Genomic DNA, 17013 nt, shown 5'->3' with positions numbered 1-17013 from the left:
TGTTTGACATATACAGATGGTATCATGTTCTACAAAGTACCATTTTATGTTTTAGTTTACATAATAAGGCTTCTTCCTTATGCCCTAACTAATGGGAAAATAAATGACATTGATTTCCAAAGTTTATTGAAATGAACAATACAAATGGTTGGCCATTTAGTGCTTGTATTTAAATACATGGGTTAAACCAATAATGAAATTTAATTTGTTTTTAAAACTGTATTTTTGACTTTTGATTTGTAGGAGTTTTTAAAAATAAAGTTAATGTACAATAATATGCACACATCTTAACTGAAACAATTTGATGATGTTTGACAATTGTATGCTCCCATGTAACTTACCACTAGAAACAAGAAATAGAACACGTCCATTCCCCCAGGTTTCCTTGTGCCCATTTCCAGTCAGTCTCTACACCCCCACCATCTGATTTCTATCACCACAGATTCATTTTGCCTGTATTTTGGTGTCATAAAAATGGAATCATTCATTACGTACCCTTTTGTATCTGGCTTCTTTTCCTTAACCCAATGTTTTTGAGATACATCTATGTTGAGTATATCAAAAGTTTGTTCTTTTTCATTATTAGATAATATTCCATTGTATTGATATATGATTTTTAATCCATTTTCCTGTTGATGGATTTTGAATTGTTTCCATTTTGGGGCTGTTATGAATAAGGCTGCTTTATACATTCTTATCTATGACCTTTTGTAGACATATGGTTTTATTTTTCTTGGGTACACACCTAGGAGTGACATTGCTGGATCCTAGGGAAGTTATATATTTAACTTTATAAGAAATTGTCAAAGAATTTTTCGAAGTGGTTGGACCATTTTATACTCCCACCAGCAGTGGATGAGTTTCAGTTGCTCCACATCTTCACCAACATATGATGTTGCTAGTTTTTTTAAATTTTTGCCATTCTGTTAGGTATGAATTAGTATCTCATTGTGTTTTTTATTTATATTTCACTAATGACGTTGAGTACTTTTTTATGTGCTCCTTTGCCTTTCATGTATCTTCCTTTATGAAATGTTTGTTCAAGTCTTTTGCCCATTTTTAAAAATTGCATTGTTCATTTTTTTTAATTGTTAATTTGTGGAAGTTCTTCCTATATTGTGGATAAACGTCCTTTGTCAGATAAATGTGCTGCAAATTTATTTACCAATCTTTGATTTGTTTATTCATTTTCTTAATTGAGTCTGATTGAGAAAAAAGTTTTGGTTTTGATGAAGTCCAATTTACCGTTTAATAGTTTGTTCTTTTTGTGTCTGGGCCAAGAACTGTTTGCTTACCTCACAATGGTGAAGCTATCGTCTTATATTTTCTTCTATAAACTTAGTTTCTGAGTTTTATGTTTAGTTCTATAATCTATTAAAATTAATTTGTGAGCATGGAATGTGATAGAGGTCAAGGTTTATTTTTTTCTGACAGATATTTAGATGATCCATACCATTTGGTAAAAAATCTGACTTTCCTTTTGCCCCAATGACTTACTTTGGCACCTTGGCTTCAAATGTCAGTTCTTCATATATGTGTGAGCTATTTCTGGACTCAGTTCTGTATTACTGATTTATTTGTCCATCTTGATACCAATACTACATTGTCTTAATTACTATATCTTTATAAGTCTTAAAATCAGGTAGTGTTAGCCCTCCAACTTTGTTTTTCTCAAAGTCATTTTGGCTATTCTACATCCTTTGAATTTCCATATAATTTTAGTCATCTTTTCTATTTCCTCAAAATAGCCTGCTGGAAGTTTTTTAGGGATTTTGTTAAATTTATGTATCACTATATGGAGAATGAAGCACTTAACATCATTGAGCCTTTCAGTAAATTAACATTTATTGGGGTCATCTTTAATTTCTCCCAGTAATATTTCGAGATTTTCAGGATACAAGTCTTTTGCTGGATTTATTGTTAGATAATTGATGTTTTGATGCTACTGTAAAAAGTACTGCTTGATTTCTTATTTTATTTTTCAGTTTGTCATTACTAGTGTATACAAATACAATTGATTTGTGTATGTTGATCTTATAATCTGCAACCTTGCTAAATCCGCTTATTAGTCTTTCTGTGCGGATGGTACAATCATGTCATCCGCACAGAAAGACAGTTTTACGTTTGCCAATCTGTATGCCTTTTCTGTCTTTTTCTTGCCGTACTGCACTTGCTAGGACCTTCAACAAAAATTGAATAGAACTGGTAAAAGCAGACATTCTTGACTTTTTCCCAAACTTAGGAGAAGAGTGTTCATTCAGCCTGTAGGTTCTTGGTAGATGACCTTTATCAGATTGAGGAAGGTCTCTTCTATTCCTTGTTTCCTGAGAATTCTTTTTTAATATTATGAAGGGATGTTGAGTTTTTTCAAATTCTTTTTCTGCATCTATAGCTGGAGATATCATTTTTCTCTTTTATTCTATTTATGTGGTGTATTACATTGAATTTTTCCTAATTGTAAACCAAGTTTACATTCCTGGGACAAACCTCACTATTTTGTAACAGATTTTTAATTCCTTGGAAGTTCTTTCTTCCCACTGTTGCTGGAAATTTTAATTTAGCTATTAAACATTAATATAAGATCATTTGTTCAAGTAGCAACATGTAATGAATATCTACTATGCACTGCCACTACACAAGTGAAGAAACCAATATAAAGATATTGTTCCCTACTCTTGAAGTCACAGCTTATTTAGAAAGTCAGATACATAATGGGCAAGTATAGTGATAAACATCCATTCAGTGAATTATCAGAGTAGGAAATAAGGTGTGTTGTATTTTTCTGCTCTGTGCTGATCAGGAGAAGGATCCTGGAAGAGGTAAATACCTAAGCTGTTTAAAAGGGGTTAACCAAATGAAAGGGATTAAAGGACAAGAGGGTACACCATGAACAAAGGCACAAGTTAACACAGCATCATGGTGCTTCAGGGGAACTATAATAGCAGACGTTCACTGCTATTGGAGCATAAAGTGAAAGGCTGGGTGTGATGAGACAGAAGTATTGACCAGATTATTGCAAGCCTCACGTGCCAAATGAAAGAACCTGTCATTTGTTCTATGAATGATGGGCAGCCATCATGAGACTTTAAGAGAGGGAGAGGGACGTGGTCTGGTTTGCATTTTAATCAGAACTCTTTGGCAGCTTTGTGGAGGATAGATTGGAAAGTGCCAAGGCTGGAGGCAGGAAGATCAATTAGAAAAAATAACAAGGTCTTGAATTTTAGCAATGTGAGTAGAGATGGAGAGGAAGGGCCAGATTTAAGAAATTTTAAGAAGTAAAACTGGTAGAACTTGGTGATGAACTGATTAGAGGATGAGTAAAGAAAGAGAGTGTATTAGTTTCCTATGGCTGCCATAATAAAGTACACAAATTGGGTGGCATAAAACAATAGAAATTTATTGTCACACAGTTTTACAGTCTAGAGGCCTGAAATCAAGGTGTCATCAGGACCATGCTCTCTGAGACTCTGGGTGGAATCCTTCCTTGCCTCTTCCTTTCTTCTGATGGTTGTGGCTGTTGCTCTTTGGCGTTCCTTGGCTTGTAGCTGCATTATTCCAATGTCTGCTTCTGTAGTCACATGGTATTCTCCCTGTATGACTCTGTCTTCTTCTAAGGATACCAGTCTTGGTGGATCAAGAGCCCACTCTACTCCAGTATGACTTCACTTTAACTAATTACATCTGCAATGACCCTATTTCCAAATAAGGGCACATTCTGAGGTCCTGGCAGTTAGGACTTCAACTTTTTGAGGGACAGTTCAACCCATAACAGTCAAAATTGTTCTTAGTTTTCTAGCTAAGGATTTGTAGGATATTGCCACTTGCCAGATAGGAAACATGAGAAAGAGCTAGTTTAGAAAGAAGATGAGTTCAAAATTGCCTACAGAACATATAGGAAGAGCCATTTAACAATCAGTTCTATAGGTCTTAAGTGTTTCTCTTTAAGATAGAAATAAACTTACAGATTAATAGACTTACAGATTGCATTCGTAATTGGCTTCATCTTTTCATTGTTGAGAATATGAGATGATGGTTCACAACATAGTTTGTCTTATAGCAGCTGTTAATCATTCTGGCAAGGTCAGAGATCTCTATCTTGAGCTATCATCCTATCATTCTCACTAATTTTAGAACCAACAGTCAGGAAGGAAGCATTATTTACCAAAATCACATCAATTTAATAAACACCTAATCACTAATACAACAGCTTAAAAGTTGTCAAATTTTCTGAAGACTCTTACTATGTATATACTATAATTTCAATGTAAAGAAAAAATAATGAACATTTATGGGCTTAGTGAAATTTACTGGTAGACATTCAAACATTCTCAGTTTAGAACAAACAACTTATTCCCTTTTAAAGGTAATCCTCAATATATTACCATTTGTAAGTATAGTTAACATCCTCATATAAATAAACAAAATAAATGGATGTAGTTTATTATTGTGAACATTAACTTCATATATATATATATATTTTAATTTCTTTATTGGGGAATATTGGGAACAGTGTGTTTTTCCAGGACCATCAGCTCCACGTCAAGTCATTGTTTTCAATCTAGTGTGGAGGGCGCAGCTCACTGCGCCCATGTGGGAATCAAACCGGTGACCTTGGTGTTATGAGCACTGCATTCCAACCATTGAACCAACCGGCTGCCCTAATTTCATATTTTTAAGAATGGTTTCCATTTCAAATATTTCAAGTATTTGATTTAGAAACTATAGTTACACAAGAATACTCCTATGCATTTCTTTAAAATTAGTACATTCTGTTTATTCTTTATTAGCTTGAAATGGTTCAAAATTTATTTGCCCAGAACTCTAAAATGATTTCTAATTGCTGGTTGCATTTTTCTCTTAATGCAGGAAGTTTTGCTGGAGTTGCTAGAACAATGTGTGGATGGCTTATGGAAAGCAGAACGTTACGAAGTAATTTCTGAGATTTCCAAGTTGATCATTCCAATTTACGAGAAACGTCGTGAGTTTGAGGTAGGTAATTTAAACATTTGTATCATTGCCTATTTGTTGTTGAATTGTGAGAGTTCTTTATATTTTCTGGATACTAAGCCTTTATCAGATCTGTGATTTAATACTTTATTTTTGTCTTAGTAAAAGTAGTAATATGGTTATGTTACTATCACTCTACTGTGCGACCTCTGAAGAATAGATGGTTAATTATATGACATTGGTATTTTATCATATAATATAAATACCTCATGTATCATTTTGACACATTTGTCCTGTTGGAAAGTTACAATCCTTAAAAATGCTGTTCAATCCTTAGAATCCTACCTTATATTCATATGATTTTTCCAATAGAAATTAAGGGTGAAACATCCAAAATATAAATTGAAATTTAGATCATACCAGTGGTTTTCTCTAGTCTAGTCATGTCCTCAGTTTCCCTCAGGGCACACACAAAAAAATCAATGTTGTCTTCATTAAACCTTCCCTAAAAAATGCTTTTGAATTTCCATGTAGAAGAGGCATAGACTTGATTCTATTCTTTGCAGTTAGATGTGGGAGACTAAAGATGCTGGCAGATGACTGTGGGGGAAGTAATAAGGCACTAATAATAGCCCTATTATGAGTTTTTGCAGTTTAGTTTGCCAGAGAAAACTGTTGATAAAAGGTAGTTAATAAATAATAATAATAGTATAATGATCAGTTGTTGTCAAAAGCACTGAACAGGATTTTTTTATATTTGAGTCTCTGAGTCCATGTTATAATTTCTACCCCTACTGTGCTGGGAAGGGTTGATTTAGGCTTCAAGCCATTTTTTTTGAAAAGCAAAGCAATTTATACTTAAATATAGTGGACAGTTAGGAAAAATAAATGGCAGGTAGCCTTTCATTGTTGAAGAAGTTTCCAAGAGTGAAAACACAGGTATTTAAAATCTTCTGGATGTATTTTAATCTCTGCTCCAAACTGGCTCAGATCACTCACTTTTCCTTCCTACGTTCTGGGTCTTTCTCTCTTTGCCATACTTTTGGTGTATATAGGGCATGCCTGAAAAATCATAGTGGAGTTCAAGTGATTATATTAATAAGCAAGAGTTAAATACATAACTCTAGGTCATATAGATGGCAAAGAATAGCCTGTGAGCCAAGAATGGGCATTACCCCTCCTAGTAAAGCACTATATTCTAAGAACCTTTGTAAAAGATTTCAAAATATCCACTTTCTTACTCTTAGGTTACAGATCAAGCTATTAGAAACCCAAGGAGCATTTTTTTTTTAAGTAAAGTTTATTGGGGTGACAATTGTTAGTAAAGTTACATAGATTTCAGGTGTACAATTCTGTATTACATCATCTATAAATCCCATTGTGGGTTCACCACCCAGAGTCAGTTCTCCTTCCATCACCATATATTTGATCCCCCTTACCCTCATCTCCCACCTCCCTCCCTCCTTATCCTCTGGTAACCTCTAAACTATTGTCTGTGTCTATGAGTTTTTGTTTCTTATTTGTTTGTCTTATTCTTCTGTTGTTTTTGGTTTATATACCACATATAGGATAAAGAAGTTGTGGTATATATACACAATGGAATTAATATTTGGTAGTAAGAAAAGATGAAATAGGACCATTTATGACAACTTAGATGGATCTTGAGATTATAATGCTAAGTGAAATAAGTCAGACTGAAAAAGCAGAGAACCATATGGTTTCACTGATAAGTGGTATATAAACCAAGGAGCATTTTGCTACTCAGTCAACTATTAGGGAACAAAGGAAAATATATCTTCCCTACACATTAAAGGAAACAATATTTTCTATAGGGGAATTACTCCTATTTCCTTATAGGGGTATAGGGTCTGCATAGATCTCCTAGCATTCTGCATGAGATGAAGTAATTGTTTCTAGGATGCTGATGCATAATTTTTTAATGGATCTTTATCTGATGGGCTGAAAAGTGTCAGAGATGGCTGCCATAAAGGTAAGGAAAATTTCCCTCAAATGCATTTCAACTGCAGGAAATAATACGGAAATATTTTAGAGAAAGAACTTCCTCTATGCCCCCATTTTTGAATTAAGGAGAAATTCACATAACATACAGTTAACCATTTTAAAGTGCACAATTCAGTGGCATTTAGTGCATCCATGATGTTGTGCACCCACCTCCTCTATCGAGTTACAAAATGTTTTTATCAACTGGTAAAAATACCCCATACCCATTAAGCAATCACTCTCCACCCCACCGACCATCTCCTGGTAACTAATGTGCTTTCTGTCTCTATGGATTTGCCTATTCTAGAAATGTCATAAAAAAGGATTAATACAAGGTGTGAACTTTTGTGTCTGGCTTTTTTCAATTATTATAATGTTTACAGGCTCATCTAAGTTGTAGCATTTATCAGTACTTCATTCCTTTTTGTGGCTGAATGATATTCCATTGTGTGGATATGCCACAATTTGTTTATCCATTTATCCAGTGACAGACATTTGGGTTGTTTTCACCTTTTGGCTATTATGAATGGTGCTGTTGTATGAATTTGTGTGTAAGTTTCTGTGTGGACATATGTATTCATTTCTCTTGGGGATATATCTACGAGTGGAATTGCTGGGCCATATGGTAATTCTGTGTTTAACTTTTTGAGTAACCACCAACCTGTTTTTCCTTTTAGCTTCCCGCCAGCAATGTACACATTCCATATCCTGACCAACATTTGTTTTTGGTTTCATATTGAAGCCATTCTAGTGGATGTGAAGTGGTATCACATTGTGGTTTTGACTTGTATTTCCTTAATGACCAATGATTTTGAACATCTTGTCATTTACCAGTTGGCCATTTGTATATTTGCCAATATTTTTTTCTGTTATATATATTTTTTTATTTATTGAGGTAAAATCGACATAACATCATGTTAATTTCAGATGTGCAACATAATGATTCGATATTTGTGTTGCAAAATGATCACCATAATAAGTCCAGTTAACATCCATCATCTTTGATAGTTACAAAATTCTTTTTCTTGTCATAAGAATTTTCAAGATCCACTCTCTTAGCTACTTTCAAATATGCAATACGGTATTAACGATAGTCACCCTGCTGTACATTACATCTCCATGACTTACTCATGTGATAACTGGGAATTTGTACCTTTTGACCCCCTTCACCCATTTTGCCCACCACCCACCTCCTGCCTCAGGCAACCACCAATCTGGTCTCTATATCCATAAGTGCAGGTTTTTTGTTTTTTAGATTTCACATGTAAGTGAGATCATATGGCATTTATCTTTCTCTTTCTGACTTATTTCACTTAGCATAATACCCTCAAGATCAATCCATGTTGTTACAAATGGCAAGATTTCATTCTTTTTTTATGGCTGAATAATATTCCATTGTATATATGTACCACCTCTTCTTTATCCATTCATCCATCGATGGACATTTAGGTTTCCATGTCTAGGCTATTGGAAATGGTGCTGCAGTGAACATGGGAGTGCATATTACTTTTCAAATTAGTGTCCTTTTGTATTCTTCAGATAAATACCAAGAAGTGGAATTGCTGCATCAGTTGGTAGTTCTACTTTTAATTTTTTGAGGACTCTCTATACTGTTTTCTATAGTGACTGCATCAATTTATACTTCTGCACAGGAGTTCCCTTTCTCTAAATCCTTGCCAACAGTTATTTTGTCTTTTTGATAATAGCCATTCTAACAGGTGTGAAGTGATATCTCATTGTGGATTTGATTTGCATTTCCTTGATAATTAGTGATGTTGAGCATCTTTTCATGTACCTGTTGATTTGCCCATTTTTAAAATTGGGTTGTTTGAACACCTCTGCTAAGGGCTAATTATCCAAAATATATAAAGAACTTATACAACTCAACTACCACAACAAAAGAAACAATCCAGTTAAAAAATAGGCAGAGGACTTGAACAGACACCTCTCCCAAGAAGACATATTTGTACAAACAGCCAACAGATACATGAAAAGATACTCAATTTCACTAGCTATTAGGGAAATGCTAACCCAAGCCACAATGAGATATCACCTCACCCCAGTCAGAATGGCTGTCATCAACAAGACAAATAGTAACAAGTGTTGGAGAGGCTGTGGAGAAAAAGGAACCCTCATACACTGTTGGTGGGAATGCAGACTGGTGCAGCCGTTATGGAAGGCAGTGTGGAGGTTCCTCAAAAATTTACGAAAAGAATTACCATATGACCCAGCAATCCCTCTCCTGGGTATCTACCCGAAAAATCTGAAAACATTTATCCATAAAGACACATGTGCTCCAATGTTCATTGCAGCTTTATTTACAGTCGCCAAGACATGGGAACAACCAAAATGTCCTTCGATAGATGAATGGATAAAGAAGTTGTGGTATATATACACAATGGAATACTATTCGGCGGTAAGAAAAGATGAAATACTGCCATTTGCGACAACATGGATGGCTCTTGAGATTGTTATGCTAAGTGAAATAAGTCAGACAGAAAAAGTCAAGAACCATATGACCTCACTTACATGTGGGATATAAAACTGAAAGCAACAAAGGAACAAGACAAACAAACAGAAACTCATAGACATAGGCAACAGTTTAGTGGTTACCAGAGGATAAGGAGGTAGGGGAATGGTAGAAGAGGGTAAAAGGGGTCAAATATATGGTGATGGAAGGAGAACTGCCTCTGGGTGGTGAACACACAATGTGATATATAGATGATGTAATACAGAGTTGTACACCTGAAACCTATGTAACTTTACGAACATTTGGTACCCCAATAAACTTTAATAAAATTTTTTTTAAATAGTAAAATAAAATTGGGTGTTTGTCTTTTTGTTGAATTGTGAAAGTTCTAAATATTTTCTGTATATGAAATCTTTATCACATCTGTGATTTGCAATTATTTTTCTCCCATTCTTTATGTTGCCATTTCACATTCTTGATAATGTTATTTGCACAATGTGCCTCCCCTTTTCTGGGTGAGCAGAAGAGTATATTCTTTGAACACATCTGTGAACTTGTATAAAAGCAGTCCTTACTGAGGCTCATACTATTATTTACTTTTGTATCTGCATTTTATTTTCATCTCCAAAAGTTTTTGCATGAATTGTTTATTCTCATCTCCACCTAAGAGTTCAAGCAAAGCATTTTGTTTCTGTTCAGTTAAAGTAATTCAGGCATATCGAAAATAGTAGTCAATAATATAGTATTTTTAAAGTCTATATTAACCATTGCGATATTAATGAAATAAAGCATGATACTTAGAAATACAGCATTATTTAACAATTTCAACTCTATCCTTAGACCTTAAGTTGTTGAGGACTTTTCGGGAGGGGAGTGTGAATGACCCCCATCAAAATCATTATGAAAAAGAAATATTGTTGCTTTTTTCCTCTGTGCTTTTACCGTAAAGACATTTAATAATGAGCTAATAGACAAAGCTGATTTGTATATTCTCATTTTTCAGAAACTTACTCAAGTTTATAGAACTCTCCATGGAGCTTACACAAAAATTCTGGAGGTTATGCACACAAAAAAAAGACTTTTAGGCACTTTCTTCAGAGTTGCTTTTTATGGCCAAGTAAGTATACTTTAGTTCATAAAGTTATTTTTCTTTTTAAGCATTCACCTTTGAATTATTAGATTACTATAGCAGCAGTTACTGGTTCTAAGATTCTGCCTAGAGTGCCTATCACAACAGCAGGAGGCCTCTTTTGTAAGTGTAAAGTTCACTGCTTCTCATATCTAAATCCATTAGGTCAGAGTACAATATAGAAGATTTGAAATTTTCCCTCACTTTCACTTTCTGTTAAATTTCTAAAGGTATATATTTAATATCTAGTAGTCCAAGCTTTCAAATAAAAAAAAAACAGGTAAGTGTGCAGGGAATGAGAAAAATCTAGTGTGGAAATCTTCAGGCCAATAATATGTTCATATGACTGAATTTGAAAATTCTCATTTACCTGAAGTTAAAATGTGGCTCTTAGTACTATTATTTAAAATGTATTTCAAATGCATTATTACTAGCTACTGAGATTTTCTTTAAATGCTGTTTGCTCATACTATTTATAAATTATTGTATGTTTAACTTTACAATAGTCTTTTTTTGAAGAAGAAGATGGAAAGGAGTACATCTACAAAGAGCCAAAGCTCACCGGCCTCTCAGAGATTTCCCTGAGACTTGTTAAACTTTATGGTGAAAAATTTGGTACAGAGAACGTCAAAATAATTCAGGATTCAGACAAGGTAACTATAGCCCTCATTGTGAAATCATTACTTGTTAGTTCCAAGCATGGTACATTGTTCCTGAATTTTTTTCCTTTTATTAGCTCGTGGAGGAGAAGCATGGAAATAGAGCTTTTCCAGATAGTGAGAGAAAGGACAGGGGCTTTGGAGTCAGAGAGAGTAGGATTCACATCTCCATTCTCTGTCACTTGCTAGCTTGGTGATCATGGGGGAAGTTACTGAATCTCTCTCTGCCTCCTTTTTTCTCATTAGTTAAATGGAGATAATAATAGTGCCTTCCTCACGGAGTTATATGGATTAGATGAGTTAATATATGGAAAGTGATAGAGTTCCTGGTATGTAAAAAACAATAATAATAGAAGCCATCATGCTTAATAAAGGTTAGCTGCTATTGTGAATGCTGTTGTTCATCATGATTCTCAGTTTTATACTTTATGATTAAAATCACCTTGGGGCACACATTTTATTCTAAGATATTCTTAGTTCAGTATTTACATTTGCAATGAAGTGGGTGTAGGAGAGATGCCTTGGGCCTTAGTCTAAAGGTTATCCATCCCACCAGGCCCTGCCAAGGCAGGATAAAAAAGTTTCCAGTAAAAGAGGCCCTTTGCTAGGAAATAATTCCCTACAGGCAGAATTTGGGGAAAGCACAGTAGGAGTGCCTGACCATCCTTAGTTGCCATGGAAGCACCCAGGATGAGAACTGATTTTTAAGGTCGAAAGGACCTATACACTTATGATCTGTACGCCACAGCAGTATTTCCTGAGCAACTATGATGTGCATGGTTCTGTGCAAAGCACTGAACAGCTTTGCCCGAGGGAAAGGCTCCTGGCAATGGTGAAGACTCTGTTATTTACAGTGAAAATGATCTCTTCACTATAGACTGACATACATCTCTTGGAGATAGTTTTATCTTGAACATATGTATATCTTAGACATTTAAAAATAGATTTGCTGATTGGTCCAAAATTTATTAATTTTTGGCACAACCTCCTTAACTTCTGTCCTTACCAGTTTTGCTATTTTGTGTTGTTTTATTGAATCAAGACCACAGAAGATTTTATCTCCTTGTACCCAGGTAGTCTTAGGTTTGCTGCCACACTACTGATACTATAAATGGGAACTTAATGGAAAGCCAGGCTTTCTGAACAACATACAGTTTTCTACTTTATTCTATCTCTGAAAACTTGGCCAACGTATACTAGTGACAAACCACCACCAGGCAGCTAGACTGCTGACATTATTTGTGTGCACAATATTTCAGTCTTTCCCCAGGGGCAACAGACGTAATAAGCAGTTGCTACTTTCCACATCCTTATTTTTTAATGTGTGAAAGTAAAAATTAAAAACAGTCTTTTACCTTGCCAAAGAACAAAATCTGCTTAAGGGCACAGACAATGTAAAAAGCATTTCGATAATATATTCCAATATTTTAAACTGTGTGGGTCCTTATACATAACAGTTTCAGATTTAAGATTTTATCTTGTAGATGTACACACATAGAGATGTATGTTTAAAGGTGTTTATTGTTGCAAAATTTATACAGCAAAAACCTGAAAGCAGTCTAAATTTCCATATGACTAAAGAAATGGTGATGTTACCCATACTCATATTATAATGGATATAGTAACCTAGGTGTTAAAAAAATTGAGATAGGTTCATATCGACACAAATCTAACAAGATATAGTATTGAGAGAAAAAGAGTAGGTGTGGGACAGTGTGGCTGGATGATCACATTTGTGTAAAAACTGATATTCACATATACTCACTTGTACATGCATAGGAAATTCCTGGAATGATACATACAAAATTATTATCCATGCTTACCCTTGAGGAGAGGGACTTACATGGGAAAAAAGAAACTTTTTACTTTTCATAAATACCCTTGTCTACTGTTTGAATGATTTACCACATACATATTTTATGTTTATAAAGCTAAAATCAGGCTTGACTTTTATTTTTCTCTCATATGTTTTGTCTTAGCCAGATAATTACCTCCTATATCCTGAGTGCTCTCTGGAGAAATCTAGCTTTTCTGATGGAAGAGAAAAGAAGGTTAAGGTTTCTGGAGATAGGCTTTTAGGTTTTTATATAAGAACAAGTAGGATGGATTTGGAGAAGTTAAAAAATGCTAAGAAACTTTATCTCTGTCTGTCTTCCTGTAGACGTGGAGAAACATAAAGGATACAGGACTGTTTCTTAAGTAGTTTTTGTTTTGTTTTGTTTTTTTCATTTTTTTTGTTGCCTACACTAAACACAAAAGGGTTTAACTATAATAAATTGCAAAGATACTGACAAAGTCACCAACATCCAAGGTACCACTTTAGTTGACTTAAACAGTGAAAGAGAGTCATCTGGAGTTAATGGACAGATTGCTGGAGAGGAATGTGTTAGAGCCCAAAAACTGAAAATCTAATAAGGACAATTCTGTGATTTCCCTCCAGCAGCATAGCTTCTTAACACAGAATTTAGGCTCTTCATGTAATGAGGTCCCCTTCCTCCATAATGCAGTCAAGAGTACCCACTCGTACAGTGTCAAACACTGCTTGTGGATATACAAATTGGTTAGCTTTTCTGTATGGCAATTGGGTAAAATATATCAAAATCCTTAAGACCATGTAAATATCTTAACTAAGAAACTTCTAAGAATTTATCCTAAGAAATAAATCAGGAAAAAAATCGCACAGTTTTAAATGCAATGATGTTCATCGCAGCATTATTTGCAAGAGCAAAAAGTTAGAAAATTTTTCGAGGCACCTCCACACTGCCTTCCATAGCGGCTGCCCCAGTCTGCATTCCCACCAACAGTGTATGAGGGTTCCTATTTCTCCACAGCCTCTCCAACACTTGTTACTATGTGTCTTGTTGATGATAGCCATTCTAACTGGTATGAGGTGATATCTCATTGTGGTTTTTATTTGCATTTCTCTGATGATTAGTGATGTTGAGCATTTTTTCATACGTATGATGGATCTTGAGACTATAATGCTAAGCGAAACAGGACAGGATAAGTCAAGAACCATATAACCTCACTGATATGTGCTATATAAAACTGAAAACAACAAAGGAACAAGACAAACGAAGAAACAAAAACACGTAGACACAGACAATAGTTTAGTGGTTACCAGAGGGTAAGGGGGTGGGGGGTGGGAGATGAGGGTAAGGGGGATCAAATTTATGGTGATGGAAGTAGAACTGACTCCAGGTGGTGAACACACAATGGGATTCATAGCTGATGTATTCCAGAATTGTACATCTGAAATCTATGTAACTTTACTAACACTTGTCACCCCAATAAACTTTAATTTAAAAAAAGAAAGTTAGAAAACAACCTGAGTCTATTAATGAGATATTGGTCCAATAAATAATGTTTATACATATAGCCATTAAATTCATGTTGATGACTACAATATAGAACTATAGTAACAATGTTTTTATGGTGGTAAAATACATTAAAAAATTACTATATTAACTATTTTAAGTGTACAATTCAGTGATATTCACTTCATATGGTTGTGCAGTCATCATCAATGTCCATGTTTAGAACTTATTTGTCTTGTAAAATTGAAGCTTTATAGCCATTAAGAAGGAAAATACCGTAACATAATAAGGGCCATATATGACAAACCCTCAGCTAATCTCACAATTAATGGTGAAAAACTGAAGCCCTTTGCTCTATGTTCGGGAACATGACAGGGCTATCCCGTATCACCTCTGCTTTTCAACACAGTGTTGGAAGTCCTCGCCAGAGCAATCAGGCAAGAGATAGAAATAAAAGGCATCCACACTGGGAATGAAGAAGTTAAATTATCACTCTTTGCAGATGACATGATGCTATATATAGAAAACCCTAAGGACTCCACCAAAAAGCTATTAGAAACAATCAACGAATATACTAAAGTTGCTGGCTACAAAACCAACGTACAAAAGTCCATTGCATTCCTATATACTAACAATGAAATCTCAGAAAAAGAAACACAAAAAACAACTCCTTTTGCAATTGCAGCAAAAAGAATAAAATACCTAGGAATAAACTTAAACAAGGATGTGAAAGACCTATATGCTGAAAACTATAAGACATTTTTAAAAGAAATTGAAGAAGACACAAAGAAATGGAAAAATATTCCGTGCTCATGGATTGGAAGAATCAACATAGTTAAAATGGCCATATTACCCAAAGCAATATACAGATTTAATGTGATCCCCATCAAAATCTCAATGGCATTTTTTAAAGAAATAGAACAAAAAATCATCAGATTTGTTTGGAACCACAAAAGACCACGAATGGCCAAAGCAATCTTAAGAAAAAAGAACAATACTGGAGGTATCCCACTCCCTGACTTTAGCTAGTACTACAGGGCTACAATAATCAAAACAGCATGGTATTGGCAGAAAAACAGACACATAGACCAATGGAATAGAATTGAGAACCCAGAAATAAAACCACATAAATATGGACAGATAATTTTTGACAAAGAAGCTACAAATATACAATGGAGGAAAGACAGCCTCTTCAATAAATGGTACTGGGAGAATTGGAAAGCCACGTGCAAAAGAATGAAACTGGACTGCTATCTGTCCCCATGTACCAAAATTAATTCAAAATGGATCAAAGACTTAAGCATAAGACCTGACACAATAAACTGCATAGAACAAAACATAGGTACTAAACTTATGGACCTTGGGTTCAAAGAGCATTGTATGAATTTGACTCCAAAGGCAATGGAAGTGAAAGCTAAAATAAACGAATGGGACTATATGAAACTTAAAAGCTTCTGCACAGCAAAAGAAACCATTGACAAAATAAAGAGGCAACGAACTGAATGGGAGAAGATTTTTGTAAACAGTGCCTCCGACGAGGGGCTAATATCCAAAATATACAAGGAACTCATGAAACTCAACAACAAAAAAAACAACCCAATTGAAAAATGGGCAGAGGATCTGAAGAGACATTTCTCCAAAGAGGACATACAAATGGCAAATAGACATGAGAAAATGCTCAACATCACTAATCATCAGAGAAATGCAAATAAATACCACAATGAGATATCACCTCACCCCAGTCAGAATGGCTATCATCAACAAGACAAATAGGAACAAGTGTTGGAGAGGCTGTGGAGAAAAAGGAACCCTCATTCCCACTGTTGGTGGGAATGTAGACTGTTGCAGCCGTTATGGAAGGCAGTGTGGAGGTTCCTCAAAAAATTACAAATAGAATTATGATATGACCCAGCAATCCCTCTCCTGGGTATCTACCCAAAAAATCAGAAAACATCTACACATAAAGGCACGTGTGCTCCAATGTTCATTGCAGCTTTGTTTACGGTGGCCAAGACATGGAAACAACCAAAATGTCCTTCGATAGATTAATGGATAAAGAAGTTGTGGTATATATACACAATGGAATATTATTCAGCAGTAAGAAAAGATGATATAGGAACATTTGTGACAACATGGATGAATCTTGAGATTATAATGCTAAGAGAAATAAGTCAGACAGAAAAAGCAGAGAACCATATGATTTCACTGATATGTGGTATATAAACCAAAAACAACAAAAGAACAAGACAAACAAATGAGAAACAAGAACTCATGGACACAGACAATAGGTTAGTGGTTACCAGAGGGTAAGGGGGGTGTGGGGTGGGAGATGAGGGTAAGGGGGATGAAATATATGGTGATGGAAGGAGCACTGACTCTGGGTGGTGAACACACAATGGGATTTATAGATGATGTAATACAGAATTGTACACCTGAAATCTATGTAATTTTCCTAACAATTGTCAACCCCATAAATTTAAAAAAAAATGC

General features: G+C 34.9%; 1 protein-coding gene across 1 annotated transcript in view; it reads left to right on the top strand.

The window, feature by feature from the left end:
* The window catches only part of DOCK11 (dedicator of cytokinesis 11), a 212920-nt gene that overhangs the window by 183357 nt on the left and 12550 nt on the right, over positions 1–17013 (top strand). The window contains 3 exon segments of the mRNA XM_033112064.1: positions 4867–4989; positions 10422–10535; positions 11054–11200. Of these exon segments, the coding sequence (XP_032967955.1) occupies positions 4867–4989; positions 10422–10535; positions 11054–11200 (384 nt within the window).

This window comes from Rhinolophus ferrumequinum, chromosome X (genome assembly GCF_004115265.2).
Source record: "Rhinolophus ferrumequinum isolate MPI-CBG mRhiFer1 chromosome X, mRhiFer1_v1.p, whole genome shotgun sequence".
Classification (NCBI taxonomy): Eukaryota; Metazoa; Chordata; class Mammalia; order Chiroptera; family Rhinolophidae; genus Rhinolophus; species Rhinolophus ferrumequinum.
This window is presented reverse-complemented; position numbering and strand designations above follow the sequence as displayed.